This window comes from Harpia harpyja, chromosome 9, assembly GCF_026419915.1.
Source record: "Harpia harpyja isolate bHarHar1 chromosome 9, bHarHar1 primary haplotype, whole genome shotgun sequence".
NCBI classification, from domain to species: domain Eukaryota; kingdom Metazoa; phylum Chordata; class Aves; order Accipitriformes; family Accipitridae; genus Harpia; species Harpia harpyja.
This window is the reverse complement of record NC_068948.1, coordinates 23,255,155-23,282,865: the sequence shown is the minus strand read 5'-3', so window position 1 is coordinate 23,282,865 and position 27,711 is coordinate 23,255,155. Positions and strand designations below refer to the sequence as shown.

At 42.3% G+C, this 27,711-nt stretch overlaps 1 protein-coding gene across 1 annotated transcript; it reads left to right on the top strand.

Moving 5' to 3' along the window:
* Positions 1 to 172: 172 nt before the first annotated feature.
* On the top strand, positions 173 to 27,212 carry NUTF2 (nuclear transport factor 2). The gene is made up of 5 exons (XM_052795804.1): positions 173 to 267; positions 10,825 to 10,942; positions 14,355 to 14,426; positions 18,548 to 18,646; positions 26,676 to 27,212. The coding sequence occupies exons 2-5, from the start codon at positions 10,844 to 10,846 to the stop codon at positions 26,787 to 26,789; spliced, it is 384 nt and encodes a 127-aa protein (XP_052651764.1). The 5' UTR covers positions 173 to 267; positions 10,825 to 10,843; the 3' UTR covers positions 26,790 to 27,212.
* The last annotated feature ends 499 nt before the right edge of the window (positions 27,213 to 27,711 follow it).

Below are 27,711 nucleotides of genomic sequence, written 5' to 3'. Positions count from 1 at the left end.
GCCTGCGGGGTCGGTGATGCGCGGTCCTCTTCCCTTCATTCAAATGAGCCACCGCGGACAGCGGCGCGGTGCACGTCGGGAGTTGTAGTCCTCCACGACCCTCCCAGTGCGCGCTCCAGCGGCCAGCGGGACTCGCTGTCCCGGCGTGCCGCGGGGCGGGGCCGGCGGGGCGAGGCGGGGTGGGGCGGGGCGGGGAGCGCGAGCGACAGAGGCTGAGGGGGTTCGCGCCGCGTACGGTGCCGTCGCCGCCATAGTGGGAGCTGCGGGGTGAGTGCGGGGGGGCGGGGCGGTGGCGGCGGGTCCCCGGCGGGGCGGCGGGAGCGGGCCCGGGCCCGGGTCGCCTGCGGGCCGGCCTATGGCGCCGCCCCCACCCCCCCCACCCCCGCTCCCGCGTTCGCCGGCTGCGGCCCCGTGGTCCGGCCCCGGCCCTGCCGCGGGGCGCTGCCGGCAGCCGCGGGCCGGGCCGGGCCGGGCCGGGCTGGGCGGGAGCCGGCGGCCGGAGCCGCCCTGACCTTCCCCGTCTTTGAGGCGCCGGCAGCGCGGTCCCCGAGGGGCGGCGGCCGGGGCCCGGCGCCCGCGGTTACCGGCTGAGGGAGCCGAGCCGCCGCTGCTGCCGGCGGCTCTGCCCGGGGCTGGGGGGGGGTGGGGGGTGGAGGCCGGGCGCGGCTCGGCGGGGCCCCGCGTGTGGGCGGAGGGGGAATGGAAGGCCCCCGGCCCAGCTCCTCCGGGCGGCTGGGGGGAGCGAGGGGCCTCGGCCGGGGTGAGCCCGGGCCACAGGCTTAGGGAGCAGATCCCTTGGCCGGTAGGTAGTCGGGAGGTGAAGGCAGCTGCTCCTCAGCCTCGCCGGAGCACCGGCGTAGCCAGCCTGCGGCAGCAGCCGGCTCTTCCCGGGAGTGCTGTCCCTGCTGACTGCTCCCGGGTGCTCAAGGCTTTGCCGCCGTCACGGTCTGAGGCACCGGGACTTCTCGGCACCGAGCCCGGCGCCCCGCCGTGCCTCTGCCTTGCTTTGCAATGGTTTGGTATCGCAGGCAGGAGAGGTAGAGGGGGTGAACTCTTGGAGCCGCAAGGAGATGGTTTGTGCAGCGTGAAAGGTGCCCTGAGTATGCTTTCTGCCTCGAGTGATTTTGATGTTCTTACTGTATTACTGCCTTGCCAGAAGGTTGTGCGAGGGCTGAAGTTAATCTGACCTGGTTGAATCACTTTGTCACATAGAGCTTCCTTGGAGTAAAACTAGCAAAAGTGCATGTGCTCGGCAGTCTGCTGTAGCCGTCTAGTTTTTTCCTTTGAGTTGCCGGTTTCCAGTGTAATTCTACAAGGAATGATTTTTTTCCATCCGCCTCCATAGCTGTTGTCACATTTAGCTTTAAAACCAATCAAAACCTGCACAAATTTACAGTAGCAAGGAGCGTATGTTGCATTTTGTTAATATGAGATGGCTCTCTGAAGATATTAAGTCCCAAAGATGCTGTTCTTGCAATTTAAATTTAACTACCTGTCTAAGGCAGGCTGTAATAATACTTTAACTGTTCGTTCTCATTTGAGGTCCATCATTTCCAGTGTAAATGTGTCTTTTAGAGTTGGATTTGTGGCATACGCATTGTATTGCAGTCGAACTGGAACAAAGCCCAGGTAAATGCTTGAATAGGAATCGGTTGCAGAACTGTTGCTTGTAAGTTAAATCTGATTCCTTAATCAGCCGCCTTCTCAAGTTGATACTCTTTTGATTTCTCTTTTTCTGGGGGAAATTGTCTTCAAGCAGTGCTTTCTGTGTTTGTGTGTAGTGACTTTTAAGTTTTCTTTTAGCGGCAACAAAAAAAAAAGGCATTTCACAGATCTCCACATAGAAGTAGAGAAATTACTGTATTTAGTATCATTATCAGTGAAACACATAATCTGATTTAAAGTGCAGTGATATTTTGGCTCACTTTTGGACTATTTAACTATTTTCCCATTGGGGTCCTAATTATTATTTCATGTTCTTCTCTAAAAGATTGCAAGTTATTTGGTAGATGATTTGAAATATATTTGCTTTAACATCTGTATTTGTTCAGTTCTTTAGAAAAATGCAAATGGTAACAACTTTCTGCAGTTCTCTGCTGGGATTTCTTTTGTCTCTGTTACTAATAATAGGGTTGTCTAGTTAGTGATGGCATGGAGTATGTTTTGTGTAAGGATTGCAATATATACAAATAGCTGGTAACATTGTAAGTATGATTTCTTTCAGTTGTTTTAAAACTAGTAGATATTGTGGCTTCACAGACAGTTTTGATATTCATATTTGCATATGACCAATTTGTGTGCTTACATACCATGTTTCTGGAAGAAGGACTATTGTGTGTTGCAAGTGGGGAAAAAAGGAAGTAGCAGGAGGGAAAATGTGCGGTTTTGGAAGTGTAAGATAGGTAGATACTGTAGGAAAAGTTTCAGTGGTTTTGTTTTTTCCAGGTGTATCTTGGATATGTGGAGCTTAACCAAAGACTTAATACCAATTGTGTGGAGGTGAGGTATAACAAGCCTTGCTTACACACATGAAAAGCTTGCAGATTGTGGAGCATGTCGGAGAAAATTTTCCATATTTTGAATGCCGCCAGTTAATAATAGAGGAATGCTGTGGCTAAACCTAAAATTATGGGGTAATATATTGCAAAATAGCAATGTTATCTTGGCCCTCTTGCATTTAGCACTGCACCAAGGTACCTAGAGTTACGTTTTTAGGGGTGACTACCTTTGTGCTAATTCAGGGCTGTTACTTACACAACTGGCCACTTTGACAAACATGCTACAGTGATTGTTTTCGAATGTGCCAAACTTCAGTTGTGAACCACAGGAAAACTTGCAATGGTCAAATTGCAGTTGTTGGTAGAAGTTCTATTTAGAATAAAAATTAATACTGAATATTATTTTGCTACTGAGTTTGTGAATGAACCTGGTTAAGTTTTAAGTAATGATTTGATAGAGAAGAACAGATTATAACTGAAGTATGGTGTCTTTGCTTCCGTAACTTAAAAATCAGCTCCTAATTTTCTCTTAACCTGAAACAGTTGTCGTGATAGTCAGAGACAGATGGGTAGAAATATCTTATATTCTGCTGTTTCTTGGAGATTAAATGTTACTATAAGGTAAAGAAAAATGGGTTGCAGTAGTTCTCCCCTCCAGTTCCCCAGTGCCTCCTCTGTTACTTTAAAACTGAGCTGTCTTGGGTTCATCCTGGGGAAAAGAAATGTGACTTCAGCCTTGTAAACTTGAATTCAGTTTTTGGCTTGCATAAAGAATACTGTGGAAAAAATGGCAGATGTGTAGCATTGTGGCTATTGCTTAACAACAAAACATTATGTCTTCCTCTCCAATTATATGTACTATAATATATGTCTGTATATTTGAAAGTCATCTTGACTGACACTTTGTGACTCTGTTGGGTTGGCAGGTTGCAGATAGGATAAGCATCAAGCTGTAGGCACAGTGAAAGCTTTTCCAGAGTCCTCCCCATATGTTTTGTTTATTAGTGGCCTTGTACTTGCTGACATCTGTAACCAAAAAAATATACTTCAGGTTGGCATAATCCCTGCATTAATTTGAAATTAATTTCATTCATGAATGAAAAGACTGAGAAGGGGAAAGTCAATTTATTTTCCATATTTTTCAGAAAGAAACAGTCTGTACCTTGTCACTCTTCCCCTTTCTCCCTTTCCATCCTTCCACTGTTCACATACCTAGACTTAATTATTTTTAGATCTGAAAGCGTATTTAGAATAATGTAATTTCTGGCACAGCACAGCCCATAGCAATTACTAGGTGAAGGTCTCTGTTGAAATCAATAATTTCTGATTGGCCTGGAGCAGTAATTTTCAGATTGTTAACCTCCATGGATCAGTCAGCTACTGTGGAGATACCTGAGAGAAGCACTTCTTTCTTTCGGTCTTTGAATGCATAAATTTGCTCCTCAACTGGAAATTTAATAGGTTTTCAAATGGAGAAAGATGGACCACTAAATTGGAATTTATCAGAAGGAGGTACAGTGTGTTTAAGATAAATGACTGATGATGTATGATCCCCAAGTAAGTTCTAGTATTTCATCGTCCCTGTGTTCATGTGCGTTCTGCCTGGCCTGGGCTTGTTTAGCCTAGAGAAGAGAAGGCTTGAGTGGGGCTTAATTGTAGCCTCCGATATCTGTCAGGCCATTATCAGGAAAATGGAGCCAGGCTTTTTCACAGGGGTACTTGGTGGGAGGACAGGAGACAAGGAGCATAAACTGGAACAGAAGGGATTCTGGTTGGATGCGGGAGACCTGCCCTCTGCGTGAGGATGGTCAAGCATTGGAACGGTTTGCTCACAGAGGTTATGTAGCCTCCATTATCAGAGCTTTTTGGGGTCGAAGTGGATAAAGGCGTGGGCAACCTGGTCTGATCTCCTAGATGACCCTGCTTTGAGCTGGAGGGAGGTCCCTTACAACCTGAATTATTCTGTGATAATTTGCATATTTTCTTCTGTTGAGAGTGTATGCCTTTGCTAAAGGAAGATGATGACCTGTTATCAAGTGATTCTTGTAGTTGAATAGATCTGTTTGAGAGAAGATTAACTGGTCTGGCGATGCTGGTTCCATTGTATTCCTAGAAAGCGTGCACAGGAGACGCTCCTATCTTCGTAAGTTTTAGTGGCAATAGAAAAGAGATTAAAGGAAAAACAGTCTAAAAATGGTTTGCTGCTTTACTTTGTGGGTTTTTTTACTGCAGTCTAAAGTGCTCACTCTTTAATCTGAGCTATCAAAAATACATGCATGGTAGAAATTGCATGAATAACAGGAACTGAAACAACTGAGAGCTCTTTCGTTGTCCTTATTTACTCTTGTTAATCAGTAGTGAAGGGTGCAGCAACTGTTGGTCTAAATCATGTTTGCCATGGATTCACATGTACCCCTGGACCAATAGCACCAATTTAAAAGGAGCATTGGTGCTCTCTTGTTACACTGATTTTTCAAGCCTTCCAGAAAACAAGCTTGAATGCGATCTTAACAGAGTTTAACTTTGGTGCTGTGGTGTGTGGGGCCAGCTCTAATATCCAGAGAGCATGGTTTATTTATGGTCTGATTACTTTCGGAATAAGCGTAGTCGTAACTTGATAATAGATGGCATTCTTTTTCTCCACCAGCATGTTAGAATGTATTGGTTGGAGGTTTTTCCTCTTAAATTCTGTGTTTTCTTTCTTGATGTTCTGCAGAAAGTCTTTACTGAGTTTATTTGCCTGTGATGGTTGTTCATTGATTCTTTGAATACAGCTTGCTTTTTAAATGTGGCAATCCCTGGGAGACCACCTTCTTTAGCAATTTATGTTATACTTTACTATTGCTCATACTAGTTTTTATTGACATTTTCAGAAAACGTAGGATTCTTATAGAAGTGCAGGTCTGCCATGCATGAATTCAAAAAGATTTAATTTTTTAAATTGATAGCAGTAAACTTACATATGTCTATGTCTGATAATGCAGTAAACATAACTGCTAGTTGAAACAATTATTTGGTCTTTCTCCATACTGCAGAGATGTGACACCACCTCACCTGTTCCAAATGTCACTGGTGCTTATTTGTCTGTCAGCAGGTGACTCTGCTTCTGCCAAGTAAAAAGGTGGCTTTTCCTCAAGTTACAACTCTGAGTAGCTCTGGTGATGCCACTTGAGCAGAAGGATGGACTTTGTGCTGCAACATGCTGACAGAGAATTGTCTCCAGGTTGTTTCGTGGTTTCTTCTTTGTCGAAGGAAGCAATAGGAAGAGGTTTCACCCAGACCTTCTGCAGAAATGGGTCTCTTAAGGACTGTGTTCCCCTTGGGAGTTATAGGCAGTCTTGGTGTGTTTGTGCTGATCCTCATGCCCAGAGTTAAGGCAGAGAAGGAAGAGGGATGAGTGTAGATAGGAACACCTAAGCAGTGACAGGCAATGGGAAAGATTCTGTGTTTCTGGATTTTGTGGACAGAAAACCTGTTGCCTGAGGCCAGTGTAAGCCTAGTCTAATTCAGGGTTGCTCGTGGCCAATGTGAAGGCTCTGTTCCCTTCCAGTTCTCCTCTGTCTCGTAGCTTGATGCATCTTCCTTTTTGGTGCTACTGCTCCCTGGGTCATGCAGCTTCATGTGATACTGGTGCCATGCGCCATGTGCCAAAGCAGATGAGGGGGGAGCTTAATTCAGGCAGCTGTCTCCCTCCTGGGCTAGCGTGGCTGGTGGCACAGGACACAACAAGCTGGAGGAACCTGTGGGGAACGGGGGAGAGAGGCTTTGGGGTGTAGTGTACCCTTGGATGATTTTGCAAGGTTGAGGAGCAACAGAAGCACTGGGCAGTATAGACTGTGCAGGCTAGGCTGCTGGGATTGTGGGGCCCTGTGGAAGTCCTGCTGATGTTGGGAGTCTGTGACTGCATGTAGGAAAGCCTGGTGATGTGGGGAACTGGGAAGTTCTGCATGGTTTGGGGTATGAACTCCCTTTCCTGTGCTGTGGGATGTTGAACACGGGAGCTTTGCTGTGCATTCAGGGACACTGTGTACCCCAAGGTGTTGTGCAGCAGTGGCAGTGCCAGGCCAAGGGATGAACATGGGATGAAGATACTGGGGATACCATGGTACCTTGTAGGATGAGGTTTGTAGGAAGTGTGGTGAGACGTGTAGAGGGCCGGAGTTTACACTTCAGGATGTGTCGGTGTGCGGCCTGGCAAAGGCATTGGAAAATTTGATTTAGATGTCACTGGAAAAGTCCCATGTGGAGCCATGATCCCAGTTCTGCAGTGTCAGCATATACCTGTTGAAGAGAGAGTTGCTGGCAGCTGCAGCTTTTGTGCACTGTATTGGGTTTCAGCTTGAGCACTGGCTGCTGGGTGGTATTTGAGGTGGGGATAAATTCTCTAATATGAGCAGATTCCAAGAAATTGAGTGAGTAATGTGAGTAAAAGTATTATACTCTGTGTTGGTAGCTCAGCTTTGTTGCTGTGCTTCTGCAAAGAAGCTGTTAATCAAATGGACTGTGATGTTTTTAAGTGCATGTGATGAGGTAGGTTTGGTTTGAAGTGACAAAGGAAAGAAAATTAATTAGCTAAAGGAAACTATCTCCTTTTCCACGGGGAATTAAGGTGGAATATCCAGTATTACACTTACACGGTGGTAATTTTCAGCAGGTTCCTTTAAAAGGACAGGTGTGCCACATCTTACGTGCTTTCTAGCTTATTGAAACTTCTTTTATCTGGCTTAATATTAACTGAATATTCTTGCCTCTGTAACCCCAACTTTGAGTGAACCATGGATAGATTTGGCTGGATGGCTCTGAGGTACATCTGTGTTGTCCTAGTGTTTGACGACATCAGAACATGTGCATTGTTCTTAGCTTTGGAATAGATCTTAAAAGCCTTTTATATTACATTTACCTCGTTAAAACAGCCTGATAAATGTATCAATACAATCTTATATGGGTTATATCTCATTGAATGGGACTGGGCTTCATGACACAGAAGATCATTCCTATCTTGTTCTTTCTTTAGGTACATCTCTAAGCTTCTTACATCTGTGATGACAAGCAGAAAACATAAGACAGCATGGAGGAAAAGGTGCCAAATCAGAAAAGGAAAATAAAAAACCTTTCCAGGGAGGGTGAGAGTGTTCAGCAAAACCATATATGAATGGCACAGGAAAAAGAGCAAGGTTGTGACAAAAAAAAAAAAATCAAGGATCATTAATTTCAGCAGCTTTTTTTTTTATTTTTTAGTTTGATTCTCACTTCGGGCAAAATCAACATTGTAACTGGTCAAATTTATACTGATTTTTTTAAATTATTATTTAATGGTTTTTTACCTGCCAAAATACAAATTCTTTTTTTTTAGAAGGAAATAGTAAGCTAGCATACTAATTTTTAGTTTTAGAAACCATAATACTGCTTTCTGTGTTTAAAATAAGAATTCCTTAATTTCTTGCAGTCTCAAAGGCTTTCTCACGGTGTCAGGATTGACCAGAAGGCATCTGGTGCTTGAGTGAGGCTGTTGTGCCTTGAGGAGCTGAAAGCCTCTGGGTCTGAACAAGGTGCAGTGCTAGCATACAGCTTGATCTTGGATAGGTATGATGGTACAGTGAGCTGCTAAGGGTAAATACACATTGTGTGTGTGGGGGGGGAAGATTTCATTTAGCAGTAGCTAACATACTTTAGCTTCAGGAGAATAAGCTGGTGGGTTTTTGCTGTTCACTGCTACATCTCAATGTTAGATGTGTGGCTGTTTAACATTGATACTGTCAACTAGATTTGCACTTGAATGTTTAGGAAGGATATCTGATAGTGATGTGAGTTCATGGGTTGGGGTTGAAGCTATGACAATCCATAAAAAGTGAATGGAAGTGATTTTCACTTGGACTGATTGTTAGCTCCACCACAGCTATACCAAACCACACACCTCTAGGTACCTGCAGGTCTGGAATGGAAACAGCAGACTTCAAAACTAAATACTGGTACTTCTGGGTTTCCAAACAAGACATGAGAGTCCTCCTGAACAGCAGGGTGGGCAGCCCTCAGTAAAGTTTCCAGGGAGTTGGTGTGATGGTTTTAGGGTGGTTTTCCTTCAACATAAAATCATTTAATACAGTCTGAAGTTGTTTGATTTCTACATCTGCTCCAGGTTAGGCTGGTATGTGGCAATTGTGGATGTGCAATCAATACAACTTTTGTGAAGAAGTAGGTTTAAGTTGTTCGAGGTGTGCATGTGTTTTGTTTTTTTAAACCTGTTGTACTTGGATGGGTTTTTGTTTTGTGATCTGTTTTCCCAGAGGAGTGACCACACTGGGTAAAACTCCTTCAGACTTGGTCCTGTATTGCAAGTATTAGTAGAGCACACATGATGGTGACCGATGCCAGATTTTAGATCTTTTTGGAGCAGTTCAAATATTAGTTATGTGGCAACAAGTCTTTGAATTGTTAGTCTGTGTTAGTGTGCAGGGTTACTGAGTTTGATGTTGACCGTATTGCCTAGGTGGTTGATATTGAAATAAGGATGTTTAAAAACGGGATAGATATGTTTCTATCTTAAGTTCATTTTTTACCTCATCCTTGACTAAAATAAATTTCTAATGTGCACTTAAGAACTAGCATGCAGCCAGCATCAGTTGGGTGTCAAAAACCGTGGAGTCTGTGGCATACTTTTGTGGCACGTTGTCACAACCAAAGCTCCTCCTACTGAACCTCTCCTCTTTTCATAGGCTACAAAATGTCCTTTTCTCAGCAGGGAGAACCACCTTGCCAGCTCTTCATGCTGCCACATTCTCTGCGCCAGGGATGCCAAAAATTTTTTCCCTCAAGTAGTTTTGGTGTCTAAGCTTAGCAGTTGTTCTTGGTTTGTATTTTACTTTGGTAGTTTAATTTACTGCCCTGAAAACTTGTATGCTACTTCCTGTTATGCCATTGATCTAATAAAAGATATTTGCTGTTCTGTAAGTCTGGCCATATTTGTGTAACCTTAAAACTTCGGGCCTAGGGTTTGAACCTATTTCAATTCCTATTTGTATGCGTAAAGCTCAAACAGCCAAAAGCCTAAAATATGAAAAGAGCTTTCTTGTCATACTGCGCACAGAAAGCTAGGCCTAGTAATACTTGCTGTGGAGATCTTAGGAGTATGTTTCTTGCTTCTCTTAGAAATTTGTCAAACCTTAAACAGGTGTGTGAGTAATTGACCTCTAAAGGAAGCCAAAATAACTGTCACATCCTGTGTCCTAAAACAGAATTTCGCGCCTTTCCAGACTCGCAGTGCAATACAGACCTGTAGCTCAAGGGTTCTTGATCAGAGATTGCAAAGAGGGACTAGTGGCTGTCAGATCTTGACGTTTAGCAAGTATAATTTAGTTTGCTTGAAGTAAACTCAGATCTTAAAATGCAGCATAGTGGGTTTTGAGTGCAGCATTGTTGTGTTTTGACTTTTAGCATAATTCTTCAGTCTTTCAGAGAGAGATCAAGATAAAGAAAAAATGAATGTGCTTTCTTGAAAAGCTTAATGGCATGGTAAAGTGATCATCTGTACTGATAGTGCATGATAGTTTCTAGACTGGGCCTGAGCTGCTGCACATGCTGTATGTTTAATCCCTCTACAATAGAGGGACTCATGTTCAGAAGTGTGTGATGCTTCTGAGCTTCCAGTACCTTCACTGGGAACTGCAGATTCTCACCACTCTAAAAAATCATGGTTTGTATCCTGAAATTACTACAAGTTCCAAGATAAATGTCGAGTATACGTCAGCCTTAGTGACAGGGTAGAAGAGGAAAGTAAGCTTGCGTTAAGCAGAGAACTAGTGAATTAACTCCTGTTGTGTAGCATTGAAAGGACGCTCTTCCTTAAAATGCCCTGTGGGAGGTGACATACCTGAGGAGCTGAATAGATAAATCAGTTGGGGGAAGCCACTTGCAGACAATCCATATTAACATGTCATTTGTTTACAGTAAATGAGATCAAGTCGAAATAGCAAGTGCTTGCCAACTTTTTCAGATGGTATAATTTTTGAAATATGTGAATATAAGGTGGTAACACTTACTCATTTTTGCTCTCGTTCTCCACTTTTGTACGCGAGTTGTGACCTCACACTGAAATAGCTCTAGAAATCACCAAATGCTATAATAAGAAATTAAACCACTTGGTATCCAAGATTTTTATTTCACAAAAGTCTAGGATACAGAGGTGAGATTTGTCCTACTTCTTCCAAAGAAAAATTTTGGCCAGCTGAGAGGATCTGTGTTTACTGGTGCTTAATACACAAACCAAGTGCTATGCTTATTTATGTGATTGTTCTTTGATTTTGGGGGGGGGGGTTTGTTTGTTTTACAGCTTTAGGTGAGGATTCAGAATGGGAGACAAGCCTATCTGGGAGCAGATTGGGTCCAGCTTCGTACAGCATTACTACCAGCTTTTTGATGCAGACAGGACTCAGTTAGGAGCAATATATGTAAGTATCTACAAAAAGGGGGCCGGGGTTCTCTCCCATTATCTGTCTAGGTTTCTCTATTTTGATGTGTGGGAATACACAGAGTGGGACAGTGGGTTTTATCCCGACTCCAGAATGTCAGTCAGTGCAATCACACTTACTCAACTTTTATTTATTGCATTTCTTCTACATTTCACTTCTATTTTGAGCTTTGTTTGCCTTATCTATAGGCAGACTCATAAAAGCCCCGGTTGACTGTAGACAGTAGCTTGTAGTGGAGAAGGCTGATGATAATCCTGTGATGAAATTCTCCGTAAAAACAAATACGCTAGCCTTAGTTTGCCATTAATGTACAGGCGTGGACTTGCTTGGATCTCTCCTGAAGTGGGATGTCATTAAGTCCTACTCTGTGTTTAGCAGTTCTTGCAGGTGTTTCTTGGATCTCACACTGTATTAATCCTTAGAACACTAAAATAGATTTAAAATTTTGAATCCAGTTTAAATATTTAGACTTTGTTAAAGAAATGTAAATTCAGTTTAAATTTCTTCAAAAATTATGTTTTTATTTTTGCTCCTTATTTGGGGCAAAATAGATTTGGTTTCTAAAATTAAAGACTGTAACTAACAAACTCAAGGAACTCAACTTTGAGTTTTGGGGGAAGACTCCTCCAGAACATGCAAAGTGCTCTGCCTGTGGAGTTGATTACTGGTGGTGAGGAATCCTGCTGGGTGGCTGAGGCGTTTCAGCAAGACACTCAAGTCTTACAAGCTGTCTAGCAGCATATCCTGTTTTTCATCTGCTGGGTGAGTTGTATGAAGCTTCATCAAGCTCTTGAGGATTGAAACTGTTGCATGAACACCATCTGACACCCCACACCCCTCCTTATACCTCAGCAGTATCCTCCAGCACTGGTAGCATTTACTCTTTGAATTGTTGTGTATTTGCTATCTGCTAGGTTTTTGCCTTATTTTGGCAAAGAAGCTGTGTACAGAGAGCCTATAAAGCAAGAAAAACAAGTAGCCTGTGTTCAGTCCACAGCTCTAAATAGGAAGGCTCTTAGCAGTTTCTGTCATGTAATTACCAAAACACATTCAGTCCTCAGAAGACTGATAAGTACAGGCTAATTTAAATTCCTGGAACCATGGCCTTCCACACAATCAACTCCTGGGATTTTTTCCACCCTTAGGGTCTTTCTGCCTTTCATCATTCAATGGAGATACCTATGCAAATGCAGTCAGGAGAAGTGTTAGGCAGGTCACCGATGTGTATTGTTTTGTGGAGTTCCTAAACTATGGAGGAAGGGACCCTGTTTTTTGTGGCTAAAATGCACCAAGGTCACAACTTGTCTAAATTAGAGGAGGTTCTGCAGAAATGCGCTTTTACTGATGAGCTTTTTGCCTTCCGAGACCCCATGGGAGCAAACAAATTTTACAGCATGCGGGAACGCAGCAGGGAGCTCTTGGATTTGTTTTGCATTCCTGTATGGCTACTTCCACCACAAGGTTCAGTTTCCTCCTTTAGTGCTGTAATCCGAGTCAATTGAGCTTTTGTCACCTATTCCAGGTAGGGATCTGGGCCAGTCACTTTTGCTATGAATTGCTTGAGTTACATGAGTTGGAGCACTAAGTCAAAGACTTGTTTTACGGTTGTCCTCCTGCGGTTGTTTTGCAGGAAAATGCTGTAGCTACTTCTTTACTCTGCTTTGGGTGTGTGACTACTTATAATGAAATATTTTCTTATTTTTATGCCGTTTTCTCATCTGTAGGGCTTTTGAGATAGAGAAGGGGTTGCTTTTTGTTCTTGAAGCAGTTGCTCCCAGATTGTTGTTACAGCAAATGGCTATGGAGGTAACCTATAGCAGAGAGTCAGGCGGACACTAATCGGGTACAATGGGAAGTTGTGGTGTGTTTCAGGAAGAGCATATTTCCTCACCAACTTAATTTATGTCCTGTGCTGCTCTTTGAAACATCAGGATGGTCCTGCACCACTGTGCTCACCTGCTGATTGCTGAAGTGGATTTGGTAAGGAAGGTTCTGGGTCCCCTCTGCTTTTGTGGCTTTCGGTATTTGAAGGCTGTAATTTGATTGGCTGACAGGATAGCCTCATTCCCTGGTACCATCACCTGGCTTCTCAAATTATCAGTGTTAGGGGCTGCTGTCATGTATGATGCAAGTGGTGTTGGCCAGATGACTTGCTATGTGACTTTAGATTACACAATCTAAGTCTATTTCATCCTAAAAGGATGTCTGAACTCAGGAGACTGTATTCAGAGGCTTTTCATACTGCTTTCAGTTGCATCTGTGACCCTGCAATGCTTTGTGCTGTTGGCCCTGGTCCCCTTCTTTGTTCTTTTGGCTCTTGCTGCACTATAGTTCCTTCTGATGATATATGGAGGACCAGAAGCTTTTTTAGAGTGGCTGTGACCGTTGTACAGTCACAGGTTCAGCACAGCATGCATGGCTGAAAGAAGTGGCTTTTTGATGTGGTGTGGGTCAAAAACAGCCTGGAAAATCTACCAGAGAGCATACAAATGGAGTTCTTTGGAATCTGCCATTTTCTGCTGAGACATTCAGAGCTTCAGTGAGAGTTGAAGACTGGATGGGAAAGAGCTGGGAATCATGTTCCTGGAAGTATTTAAACTCAAAAAGGTGGAAGGAATAGCCATCTGTGATAGGATGCACAAGAACTTGAGCTATTAGGTATAGGGCAAGGGTACTATTTGGAGGTGGCAGCAGGCAGAATTTGAGCTTGGTGGGAACCAACTTAAATAAATTTGCCAAGGTTTAAAACTGGATTTGAAAAGGCAGAGCTATGTCAACAATAGGATATTGTGACTGGTTTAAACAGAGTATCCTAAGTTGAATAGACAGTTTCTTGCTTGTTGCTGTTGCACCTGACACAGCATGGTAAGAATGTCCTCCCTTGTATACTGGAAGTACTTGTAGGCTGAAGGGCCTCAATCATTTCATGCCACACAGGGCAGTCTGTTAGAAAACCTTTAGAGGCACATTCTGTTTTTCTGGGTGTGAGTAGGATATGCAAATCAGTACCTGAGAGGAAAAAAAAACTGGTGGTGCAACTCATTTTGTCAGATTTCTTCATATACTTTTGTCTCTCTCCATGCTTGACTTTGAGTCCCTAGGATTTTTTTTTTTGTATCCTTTAGATTCACTTGTGAAAGCAATCTTTGATCCAAAGGCAGGAACTTTTTTTGCTGGTAGAATCATGATAATGAAATTTAGTCTAATTTCTAGTTGATTATTCCCAACTTTTTCAGTTGCTCTTTGTTTTGTGTTTTTTTTCCATCTCCCTTTAAGGTAGTTTCTAAATAGCTGGATTCTGAGGATATATACCAAGTAAACAAAGTCTCTTACCAGGGTTGCTTAAGGGTTACCTAAGCAGGTTGATGATTTTTTTTTCTTTTCCCCTCAGATTGATGCCTCATGCCTTACGTGGGAAGGACAGCAGTTCCAGGGCAAAGCAGCTATTGTTGAAAAACTATCTGTAAGTCTGTAATACTTACTGAATGTTTTGGGAAACAGTTCTGAAGACTATAAATCAGTTGCTTCTGAAAATTTGAGTTAGACTTCAGTAGTTTAAAACTCTTGGACATGGGACTTGTGCTTCCAACTTTTCGTCATCAGAAAAATGTTACTTGGGATTTAATTCTATGTAGTGGAGTGTGCCATTAGTGGCTCTAATGGTGGAATGTTAATTGACTCTGTTAGTTTGCAAGGTTATTTTGTGACTGCAATTGCGTTTGACATTATTGATTTATTTTTTTTAAAGTATAGTTCATAAGCTGATCCCATGATGTAGAGGAGTGAAAGGTGTATTTTTGTTCTTTTAAAGCAAGCCAAGGAAGTAGCAATAGCAAACCAGTTACTTGGATCTGCCTGTCACAGAGGCTAAACATGTTATTGCAAGGAACAATTTGTTTTCTGGTACATAAACTGCAAATAAGTTCTACAGTGGAGAACCTGACTTATCCTCAATGCAACATTTGTTAGCTGTTCAGATATCAGCGGTTATGGTTCAGGACTTTGAAACCAGTGTTTCCTCTTCAGCAGTGAGAGGAAAGCATTTCTTACCACATAGAGACTGAAACTCCGTGTTCATTTAGTTAAACTTGGAAAAGTTTTATCTTTTTCTTAGTAAATCCATGCTTCTGTTATAAAACTGGGTGTACTTACAAGCTGTCATCAGACTAGAAAGTTTGTTTCATTTGCAAGATATGTGGAAGGTGTGCTTTAGGTCCTTGGGCATTCTGCTCAGAGCATGGTATATCAGGCAGATAGACCATTTTTATTACACATCGAGGAGAAAAATCTTTGTAACTTGGATGCTTGTCTTGTTGCACAGCTACTGTTCCTGTGTTTTGGAATCACTGCTTTCATCCAGGACATCTTTAATTGTGAAGGCTGAGGTTTGCCCTTGGATCTGTGTTTTAGGTGCCTGCGTTGCCTTCGAGAAGGCCAAATGCCTCAGAAATAGCACAGCTTGCAACTGCTCGCTTCTAGATGAGGAGATACTCAAGCTCCAGAGTTGCTTGTTTGTGTACTCAGTGTTCTTTAGACTTCTGGGCTAGCAGCCATTTAGATACCCAACCAGCTAAGCATTTGCTTGGCCACAGTGTCTCAGACTGCTGCCTTGGATCTGGCCCAGTGCAGATCGGCCCCTTTCCCACCAGAGCATTACTCATCTTTACCTTCCCTGTCTGTGGTGCAAGTTGGACTTTCTGGATTCATGTGTCTGCTGCACAGTCTTGCTTGGTGAGTGAAGGCATGCTATATTGCCTCAGGGGTAACTCCTTCTGACTTGTATCCATCCATCTGCTTAAAGTAAGGAAGAAATGCAGTAAAATTATTCCATGCCCTTCCACTGCCATGGCTTATTACGGGGTTGTATCAACTTACTGTGACTCTAATGTCTTTCAGCATACCTCTGTCAGCACTGAGCTACTTGGGCTCTGTTTGCTGTTTCAACTTAATGTGCTCACCTACTCTGTGCTTCTGGAGCTTCTTAGTCAGTTGAGCAGATCACTGAAAGTTTGACACTGAAATTCTTTTGCACTTCTATAGTCTTGTGTTCTTCAATGCCTGGCTAATTAATCAATGTAAGCACCAAGAGGGAGGATTTTCTTTTACAGCGAGTTCTCTGGTGTGTTGCAGCAACACTATGGCACCTTTTCAACCTATTCTGTCAGATGATGCTAATACAGTAGGGTAAGGTTGTAAAGACATTGCTTTGCCAGCACTGGTGCGCCTGTACCTTGTTACAGAGTGGGACTTGACACTTGTTCCTTCTGTCTTGATTGGTGCTGGACTTAGGAGTTGTTTCAGATAGAGTGCCTGCCCTAATCAAGGGGGCAGTGTGATTTACCTTGAGCATTTGAGATAATCCTGTAGTTCTACAAATCTCCTGGATCAAGGAGGAGGCTGGGACAGGTGGTGTTGTTGCCAGAAGTGAGTTTAAGCTACTCAACTATATTCTTACAGAATTTCACTCACCTGACTTCAGGGAGGATTCCACGGTTTTGGTAGTGAAAGTCCAGAGAAGTTTTAGTGTCAGAGGACACTAAAAGCCTTGGTTGTTGTGCGACTTCTCAATTGTTAGTCACTTTTATTGTGCTCTTCATAGCAAGAAATGCTTCTCTCCAGTACAGATGGATGTCCATAAGCAACCATCCTTTTGAGGTAGCTTCTGTCCATCTTAAAAATCAGTGATCGTTCCTATCGGCTGACCCTAATCTTTCCAGAGGGATTTCCCCCACTGCATCACATGAGTAGCTCATTTGGCTGGCCAACCATTGTGGTCCTTTTCTCTGACGGGGACAAGCAGGTGCTTGAAACAGGCACTGTCTTACCCAGCCTTGTCTTTGGTTCCTTCTCACCATTTTGCAGAGCTCTTGACTCTGAAGCCTTTCCTTCCTCCCTGTCTTCTTTCCCCAGTCTCACCTCTCATTGGTATCTTGTCACTCTGAAAACTGAGTTCTGGATACAACCACACTCATTTCCCTTTGTCCCTCTGCCTTTTCAAGAGACTCTTCTTGCAGGACTTGTTCAACAAGAAGTTGTTGTGCTGAGGTGGGACCAGGCTTCATAGTACTCTTCTGTCAAAGGAAGGGTGTGTAATGTCCCAGCCTATGCTTGTGCAGGCTGTGCAGGCACTTCACACATTCAAGTTTGGGATGGTGACCCTGAAGAATACTCTGCTGGTAGTTCAGAAGAGACTGCTCTGGATTTTTTTTTTTTTTGTTACTACACGTCTATTCCATATTACAAACCAGTTGGCTCACTTCGCAGTTCATAGTAGGTTGGGATTGTTCTCCCAGCCAAGAGGAAACACTGCAAGCTTTATTAGAGAGTGTTCTTGAATAGCATCCCTCTGATTAGAGGGCTGTTCCATACACTTCCTTTGCTTCCCCAAGTCCTGATCCTTCCACAGTTTCTGTGTTCTCTATTATTTAAGGATTTAGCTTCCTGGTATTCTTCCTAGAGCCTTATGCTTGTGGAGCCAAGACTGTACTTCACATCCTTGACAGTAGGACTCTGGTCTCCTGTTCTTGTACTTAGGCCTTCCAGGAAGTTGTTCAGGCTCCTTCCACTAGAGTGAAATGCAGAACTTGTCAAATTACATGTTTGGGTCTGCCTCAACCTCTTAACAAACCAGGGAAATGAAGCAAAGGCATCAAAGTACAACCTGAGGTTTAAATGACCACATGCTGCTGTCCGTGCTGTGCGTGGACTCTGGCTATCAGCCATGTGGTCACTCAGAGCTCCATCCGTGCTGAACCGCCACTTCTAAAGCATCTAGCATTAATGCAGCTTTTGATAGAACAGTGCCAAAATTGTATTTCTGTGACAGGACTCTGAGATCCCCTAGATATTTGATGTTTACCACTTGGAGTCATCCATGGTTGGAATGTGAATGTGGTTTAAGTTGAAAGAGAAATTACTCCCCAATGTCTGGTGTTTCTCAAAATGTGTTCCTTGCACACTTAACTCCAGACATACTTGCATCTGCTACATGTGCATGGAAAGCTTTTTTCTTTTCAATATGTGTGCTTTTGATCTCTACCTCCTTCCTCCTCCTTTTCCCCTGCTCCGGCCTGGTACATGGCAAAGATGGTGCCTGTTGCTGTGTTGTTCCCCTCAGGTGCTGTTACCAAGGAAGGAAAAAAGAGGAAATGTGGGTATGTGGATTTCGAGTCCTGAACACTGGTTCTTGGTCAACCACCTTTCCTTTGTATTCATAGCCCCTATAACAAAGAAGCAAATTTGGAGTTGTCTGGTAAACAATCTTTTAACACTGTTAGGAGCAGAGAAGCTTTGTGCCTTCATCATATGAACTTGCAGCTTGTAGATGAACTGAAGCTCTTCAGGCAGTGTCGTTAGACTAGGAAAAGGTACTGCTTAATGTATATGGTGACATATTTAATGTCTCGGTGCTTGAGAAACAACTGCTATGATCAACCCAGCCCGAGTAGTGTCATTGCAAAAACTCTCCGTGCAGTACTACCAAAATAGTCTGATGCCTCATAATGTTGGATTTGCTCAATCTTCGTTTTCCAAGTTAAATGCAATGACTGTACATTTCCTTATTTTGCTTTCTTTCCATTGCAGAGCCTCCCTTTCCAAAAAATACAACACAGCATCACAGCACAAGACCACCAACCTACACCTGACAGCTGTATACTCAGTATGGTAGTGGGACAGCTTAAGGTAAACTCTTTCCATTACAGGTTAACAAATGCTTATGTCTTAGATTTTTGCAGGATTCTAAATCACCCAATATCTGAAAACATTAAAATGCTCTCTTGGGTGGGGAAGGAACGCTGGTAAGCTTGCATTGGGATGTCATCCTTCTACTGTTCAAGACTGTCAAGAAACTGCTCATCCCTTCAGATATTTAGCAGTAGGTAAAATACCTTTAATTTGACAATCGTATGTTCCTGCCAAGCAAAGTACCATGGTTTTTACTGTGTGTACAAATATGATATGGGCTCTAGAAGCATCAATACTTCCTTTCCTATGTTGCACTTAAAAGCATCGTTACAGCGTTCTTGGGCAACATAAGCACATCTAGTTTAATGTGCTTTTTGATGTCATGTATGCATTGAGCTATGATTTAGCAGGCTTTTTTGTTAGCGACAACCCTTCAGTAAGACCATGTTTTTTCTTTGCTGTCACAGGACACAAGAATACAGTCCTGGTGTTAATGCAGTCCAGTACCTCTGTAGTCAAAACTGGTTCAGCAATGGGAGTATTGCCTCTGAGCTCAAACACTGTTGAAACAGCTCATTCTTATGAAGAAGTCAGATTATTTTTCAGCTGTACTATGATTACATTGCTGTTTAAGTTATACTACTGAACTGTGTAAACTTACCTAGTCTCCTGTTCCTTTGAGGAAATGTTGCATCTAAATATACTAGGGCCACAGACTTGTAAATTAATGAGACTACTTATTAATGAAAGAAGTTGTCCTGGAATCTGCAGAAAATATCCTGTATTTAAAGTCAGCTGTAGGCAGAACTTGCTCACAGTGGGCAGTGTTTCTTTAAAAAGTGTGAAATTACATAGCAACAGTTAGTTTTGTCAGGGATTGGTCCAACTATACAGTCAACTCAGGACTCTAAAGCCATCCAGTCTTTAGAGTTACTTGAACCCAGTTTCCTTTACAAAAGCTGTTTAGGTTTCCTTTTCCTGTTAACTCTCAATGGCACCTCTGGTATCAAAACATTCAAACTTCCACTGACTGTACTGTTAACTAAGCAAACATAGGACTGAATGTTTGAATCTGCTTGCTTAGCTATTCTCCTTAATTGTTTTGGGCTGAGCAGTTAAGAGCAGTTCCCAGTGTATTGCATCCATTTCTAAGTCTAACATAGATGGCTTTGGCTCTCATCAAAGTTGCTCCTGCTTCCTAGCTGCAAGTTGGTTTCCAGCTTTCTTGTTGCTCAATCCCACCTGCACACACTCTGTTGAGGAAAGAGGAAAGACAGCCACATGTGGCCATGGAAAGCACTGAATTGCAGGACAGGTATGAAGTCAGACATGCTGATCTCATCTGTCTTACTCTTGGGCGTGCACAGAACTCAATGATGTCACCGGGACTTCTTGACTCAATGTCTTGGGCCAGTCACATCGGCACCTAGTTTTGCACAGTCATGTTTTTAAGGTTATTGCACAATCGTTAAGTGGATCACAGCTTGCAACAGTGATTGTGTTGAATCCTGTGGCAAGATAAAAAGTTCTTAAAGATTCTGTAAACCTTTTGGGTTTTCTCCTTCTTTAGTATGGTCATTAGGATTGTAGATGCATTCTGGGAGCTTTCTATAAATACTGTGGCTTGGAGTAGTATTTCTTACTGTGCTGTTTTTATGCTCTGAATATTCAGCAAGCTGGAATTACTCAGAGTAATTCAGGGATCACATGCTAGTGCATCTAGGTACTTGGAACTAGCATATTGGATTAAAGTATGCCTGTTGGCATGATAAAATCCAACTTGTTTCTGAATTTTTAGTAGGAGAGACAACATTTTTCCACTCTTCACGTGTATGCATCTCCAATCTTAGCTTTAAAAATCACATTTTAATGCCTGGGAATGCTGCTCCTCACTGAGAAAGTGTCCAGAAAGTCAAAGTCGGCTTGGAACTTGACTTCTTGCTTCTGCCTGGTGTGATACTTACACAGGTGGACAAATGAAATAATCAGTAACAGTCTGTAGCATGACACATACAGTAACCATTTCTGCCAGTACATGAACCTGGTTGACGTATGTAGAGAATACTTCTTGTGCTAATACATACATGTTGACAGCCATTTTAATGCATCTCAATGCTGTTCTTGGTACAGTACAGTAACTGAGAACAACTGGGTTCAGTTAGTGCATTTTAACAAGTGGCTCATCTATAGCTCCAATTGAATGGGGTACACTTTAACACGCAAACATGGAGTTGCATACTTAGCTTTATTTAAAGGTTGCCTTAATGGTGTGGCTGTTCAGCTCGTATCTGTTGGTCTTGAGGAAAACTGTAGAGAAATTTGCAAAAGGAAGGGCACTTTCGAGACCATCAGTAGCAGGGTTTGAAGGGAAAAGCCATCCTTTTTATGGGACTGTGAGCCAAATTCTTCAAAGCCCAGTGCAATTAATGCATATGCTTTTGAATCCTCTGCAGTTTTTCAAAACTTGTGTTGTTTTATGTAATGAAGGAGCATGCATAATGCTTTCAATAGAGTAATCCAAGAAAATAATACTAAAATACCTGTAACGTGCCCTTTCTAAGAAGTCATTCTTGCAATGATATTTAAATGGATTTCCTGAGGCCTTAGTTGCTTGAATTGCTGGTCTCAAAAGTTCAGTGGAAACTCATTTTAAGTGAGCTGGGCACATCTTGTATTTCTAACTTAATTATATTTTGATATTGTTTGATTTTAGGGGAAAAAAACAAACCAAAGCAGAAAAACCTTCTATTCTCCCTGCATATACTGAGGGGTGAACTGTTACCAAATTGTCACAAAGCCTCAGCTCTCTTCTTAACTGTATAAGAGTAGTTCTGAAGAAGTAATGGGGCCAAGGACTATTACTGTCAAACTCTGTATTTCCTTTACCAGAGTATTATGCCTTCAGTGAACCTGCAGGTTTGGGTTGTTTTAAGCCTTTGGCCTGTCCTGCTGGAGGGGGATTTAACTGGGGTCAGTTGAAATCATTACTGCCCTGTGACAAGGTCAGGATGTGTATCTGCCTCTGTGCTGCTCCAGTCTACAGCCTGGCATGCTAGTACTGATATGGTAAATAAATAAAAAAAGCAACATCTTTTTGCAGCAGAATAATCACCTGCACTGAGGGGACCAGACACAACAGCTTCTTGGAGAAGATGTTAGAGAGTAATAGAGCATCTAAGTAGGGTGAATGTCACTAGTGAGGATCTAACTTGCTGGCAGAAGCAGTACAGTAATCGCTTTCATTGAAAAGCATATTTACAAGTAAACGTATGAAAGATCCTCTTTAATGGATGTTGGGATAGGTAGTAATGTTTTTTGGTTTTGTTTTTTAATCCTTTTGCAGAGGTATAATAAATATACCTCCAGTTATTCTAATTCTGTTATCAGTTTTTATTGCTATTCACTGTCTGGGTACATGCTTGCTTGCTTCATCTAGGAAGAGTAAGCATCAGTTTAAGCCTTTAGAACTGAGTTTCATTTGGTGTGACGCTACTTTGTCAATGTTCATCCAGAATGTCACCCAGTATTTTCAGTGCACTTCACCTAGTAACGTATTTCTCCTGTCATGCTTAGGCAGATGATGACCAGGTTCTAGGCTTCCACCAAACCTTTTTGTTGAAAAGTTTTCAAGGTGCCTGGGTGTGCACCAACGAAGTCTTCAGGCTAGCCCTCCACAACGTTTAACCCTCTACCTTACCTCTCTTCCATGCAGTCCTCGCTGTCCTGGTTGAGTAAGGAGTGCTTTCTTCTCGCTCTTCTGTCAGTTGAGCTCTGCGGAGAAGCATGGCTGTGGCTTGTGTGTTCTCAGAGCAATGTGGCAGATCTGTGGCTCTCCTGGAGAGTGTGAATTTTGAAGTGATTGTTGCAGAATTAATTGTGAATAACTAATAATTGTTATGCAGTGTTGCCTAGTCTTAAAAGGGAAAGGAAATTTGCAATTAAAATCACTGGATGTTTTTGTAATGCATGCTGAACACTTAAAGCATAGCTTAAAGCCTGTTAAATGAGGCTTAACATCTGAAAGAACCTGCTATCTTAAGTAATTAGCCTTTCCTTTGAGATAAGGATAGCTGCAAGCCTGCAGTTCAATTAACAGTTGCTGGGGGGGGCTGATGAAAGAGCAAAACCGTCTCTCACCAGACAAGATGAGAAGAGTCATGTTTTCCTACTAAGTTTTGCAGCTAAACTTCGATTACAGAGTAGTGTTGCATCTAATACTCTGACATGACCCATGGTTCTGTGAGCTGAGGAGTTTCTACAGTTATGAGCCTTGCGGTCAGAAGGGATGTAGAAAAACTGGAAAGGTCAAAAAACTGCCAAGTTTGCCAGTGTTTGAGCTTATTGAGCTGGGAGAGGAGGTGGATGAGGGCAATCTGCCTGAAGTGGAGGTGGAAAGTAGTTGACTACTTCCAACAACCTGAAAGCAAACTCTTCTTGGTGGTGCTAGACAGTGTTCACAAGGGACAGTGGTTGCAAACCATAACTTGGGAGGTTCAGATTGGACACAAGGGAAAGTTTGGTTGGTTTTGGGGGGTTGTTTGTGTTGTTCCCCCCCGCTGCCCCCCCAAGAAGGTTGAAGCCCTGGGAAATGTTGCCTGGACACATTGTGAAACCTCCATTCTTGGAGTCCTGGAAGACCATAAAGCTGTGGCTGATGCAATGCTGCTGGTAGTCCTGCTATGAGCATGAGGCTGGACTGGAAACCAGAGGATCCTTCCAATCTGATTCTGTGACTTTTTAAATTTTTATTTTAATTCAGGGATGTCATGAAACAATTTGAACTGCATAAAGGAAAGCTTTGCACAAAAAATAAAGCCCCTGTGTTTCAAGCCTGGGCTCACATCTGGAATGCAAATTTTGAGTTGGACATAGGTAAATTGGGAGTGGAAAGAGTAAAGATTTTCAGTGAGGTTACCTGAGCTGTGATGAAGATCCAAATTAAAATGGGATAGCATTAGTCTATGCCTTCTAGAGCGTCTCAAGTCACTCAACTGTGGGGTTTTGCTATATATTAATAGGACATATTCAGAATTTCGTGAATGGTCTATAAATTATTTCATTTGCCTTAAATATAGTCTAGGATTTTCCTTGGTTTTAAGGTATACTGTTCCTCTATGCTGTGAAGACATAACATGAAAGGAATAAAGAAAGCAATAATGTGTGACTTCATTGTGGGAATTTGCCATATGTACAACAGCAAGTGTTTGGGGAAGAATCCCCTTTTATTTTTTTTTCATGTGTCCAGTCCTGAATTGCATAAGAAAGGAGGAAATTCTCTTCAAGCCAAAGGATTAAGAGCTGCAGTGCAGCTAGGCTTATCAGAAATTGAGGAAACCTACAGTAAAACTAGTCTGGTGGTGATTCCTTTTTTTACCAGAGTTATGTTTTTAAAGTGTACTCATGTCAGTAATGACATGCTCAAATTTGGTGTGAAAACTACTTATGCAACTTGCAATAGATGCCTCAGTGACCTAAGAAGAGGAGACCATAGGGCAACTGAGAGTATACTAAACGCTTATTACTGGTTGTGATTAGAAGTGATTCATGCTGAAATGAGTCTGCCTGGCTGGTTTAAACTGAGCCAATAGAAAGGAGCTGACACAAATATGAATTCATTCCAACTTAGTCAAAAGGGATAACATTAATAAGATGCTTTACAAAGTCGTGTGTCAAACTTTAATGTACAGCTCTCTGATGCTACTCCATTTTCTTAAAGATTCGTTCATGCCCAGGAACCTGCCAACTATCAAGCAGTAGTAGACTATACTAGGATGTAAGTGTTATGTTTGATACCTAGGAAAAGCTAGAAGAGGCATAAACCCATGGGTTTCAGCTCACAGGCCACCTCTTCAGGGTGGATATGCAAGCATCTTTTCTGGACAGATCTAATAATGATAATGCTTCCCCTGAAATAATTGGCATGACCGCTGTCATATGTGCTAATGAACTAGATGGGTGGCTGGTCTAATCAGCATAATTCCTTGTGTTCACATTGTGCCGATTGTTAAGGAGCCTCTGCCTAATGCAAAAGAAGGTGTATATCAATGTGACAAAAAAGCTGCCCGGTTCATCAGCCTGTTGAACAGTGACTTTATCGGCACTTGCCTTGCTTGAGGATTTTTCTTTCATTCATTTGTCCACTGAACACTTGGACGTGCTCATAATTCTGGACTTGTTGCCTTCTTAATTTCTGGCTGTAGTAGTTTCCTCATTCACTTTGTCCTTCATGGTTTTATAGTAATTTATCTCACCTGTTCTCCCCACCCTGATCACACTTTTGCAAGCTAGAGAGTCATACTCAATTTACTTTCTTGAGTAGGAAACTGCCCTGTAGCTGGATCATCTTTCTTGTCCTTCTCTGGCCTTTCCTTGCTGTATCATTTTAATTTCTTTAAATAAGAAATGCATGCAGGATTTGATGTGTGGGTGCTCTCTGTGCATTTATGCAGTTGCTTACTTACAGGTTTTGGTTCTGTGTTCCTTTCCCAATAACTGCTAACACTGTGCTTGCCTTGACATCTTTTGAGCTCTCAGCTGGTTTTAAAAAAATAAATAAAAAATTGTCCATCATGATTTCAGTATCACTTTCCTGAGAGGCCCTAGCTAATCTAGGGCCCTTTTTGCTTTTCCTCTGTGGATTAGCATATACTTACTGAAACTGCACTTCGTCTATACCATTTCATTTAGTAGACAGTTGTCACTGTGAAATCCTTGTAGTGGTTTTAGATTTGAATGCTGCTTTTACATGCACTCGATCCTACCAGTGCTCTGGCAGACTTGCTGTTTTCTGATAAAACTGATGTCCTTAGCAAGTTGCTCCTTCAAGCTGACTTGTTTCACAGTCAACTTACCACTTATGTGAATGTTACTTTTTTTAAGTAAAGATTTTTTTTTTTGTTATTTTGTAGTCTGCTTTGCTCTTCATCTTTTCATTTGCTGTTCTTGGTGGACAGCAGCAGAACATTGCGAATAAACATTCAGCACTTGGACAGTCTGTTTCATGTGCTACTCTGGCTGCTGCTTTTCAGTGTGGTTTTTCTTTTTACGTATTTCCCCCCATTTCAGAAGCTGAATAATCATGTGCTGAAAGAATAGAGCTTAAAATCCTGCAAAAATGCTGAATTGAATACACTGTGGTCAGTAATCAGAAGACTGTTTTGTAGCTTGGTCCTGTGTGCTGCTCAGATTAAATCCTGTTGTGTGATTTTTTTTTTTTTTTTTTTTCAGCTGATTTGGGAATCATTTATGTTACTTTGAGGCTTTAATTCCTGCATGATGTCTCTGAGGAGACTGGTAAACATTAGGTGGGAGAACTAGTCTCCCTCTAATACTATTTTCTACTTTTGTAGTAATACAGTAAATACAGCGCAGGCACTATACTAGTGCACCTAGATGAATTGTCAAAGGCAGGAGTTGAGACACTACTGCAAAGATTCCCTGTGCTGAGAACATCTCATTGCAGCTATAGCGAACATTTTGCTCCCTTTGAGCTGTTCCTAGACAGTGGAAACGGGAAGTACTATGTTGCTGGCCAGCTGTACCTGCTTTGGGAAAGCTTTCAAAAGCCTAGATCATTACCTAGATCATTCAGGCAATATTGTGATACCAACTTCTACAGAAACTCCCTTCTGTCATCAATCCAAAGTACAGCAGCTAAAACCTAATTTTGAAACACCTTGTTTTATGCTTCATTCCTGAGCAAGGCCCAAAGAAAATATGTGATTCAACACTGAGGCAGGCATGCTCTTATCAGTGTTGTGAAGCTGCTGGAATGAGATGTCTGCAAGTCTTCCAGAAAATGCCAGCTTCAGATGCTGTTGCAGGATTTCTGTGTCATTGGGCCCTAGGTGTTTGCAAAGCACCTTGGAACCGGACTTCTGGTTGTATTAGTGTCTCTTGAGGTACTATGCTGCATGTGACATCACTGTTAACGTTAGCTTTTTTAGTTAACGTTGTCTTATCATGAGGTTTGGGAATACATTTCTCAAGAAAGAGCTTTTTGAACTTTTTTCCTCTCTTCCTACAGGCTGATGAAGATCCTATCATGGGATTCCACCAGATATTTCTATTAAAGAACATCAATGATGCCTGGGTTTGCACCAATGACATGTTCAGGCTAGCATTGCACAACTTTGGCTGAGCTGGCAACCCCGAGGCACCTGTGCTTTTTTTTTTTTTTTTCCCCTCCTCTCCTCTTACTGGTATTATTCACACTCACGGAACATTCCAAATATCATACACAAACCTGCAGCACTGCAGAGCGTGAGCAAGCAAGACCTGTGACCTGCCCTTCTGCTGAGTTTACATTGTCACTAGACGAGTTTCTTGTGCATGATGTTTGGAAGTTAGACTTAGCTGCATTTGACAAGAGAAATTTGTGTTGTACCAGCATGCCTCGGAAAGAATTTATAATGCAAAAGGTTGTTGTTTATGTACTGACAAGATGCTCTATAACCCAAAGAAATGAAAGAACAGCAGCCTGTACAGCCCAGATATTGATTTGTTCAGATGTTTCAATGCTACATTACACAATAAAACCATGAGATTTTCTTAACAGTTTAAATTGTTTTAATGGGTTGGATATGGAGTATATGATAGTGCTTGCTTTGGATATCTCATGTTTGCCTGGTGGGGAAATGCTTACAAACCTAAACTTCAAACTGAAGAGCACTTGATAGTTTTACCAATGAAGGCAGTTCAGGTACACCCTTGGCCATGCAACTTCTTTTTCCCTCCCTCTCAGTAGTTTTTGTAACAGAGACTTGTAGTTCAGATTTTAACATCGACAGGTTAGTTCTCAGCTGTTGTGTTTTACCAAGGCAAATGCCTCAAATAATACACAAGGATGACAACAATCACGGTAGCCTGTGGTTAATCTTTGTAATGTCTATTAAGTTAACCTTCAGAGCTAAACAGGATGGCTGTATTGTCTTCATAGGCAGACACACAGGACGTCAGTCTGGCACTGCCCTACTGGAGTGTGTGTCCAGCTCTAAACCCCTGGCCAGATTGGTGCTCTGTGCTGTCTTTCTAGTATCCCTTCATTATAATTTGAGTAGTAT

Coding starts and splice junctions, on each gene's coding strand:
- NUTF2 (XM_052795804.1), top strand. CDS start 10,844: ATGGGAGACAAGCCTATCTGGGAGCAGATTGGGTCCAGCTTCGTACAG. Junction 10,943..14,354: donor CTCAGTTAGGAGCAATATAT/GTAAGTATCTAC, acceptor TTTTCCCCTCAG/ATTGATGCCTCATGCCTTAC. Junction 18,647..26,675: donor TGGTAGTGGGACAGCTTAAG/GTAAACTCTTTC, acceptor CTCTTCCTACAG/GCTGATGAAGATCCTATCAT.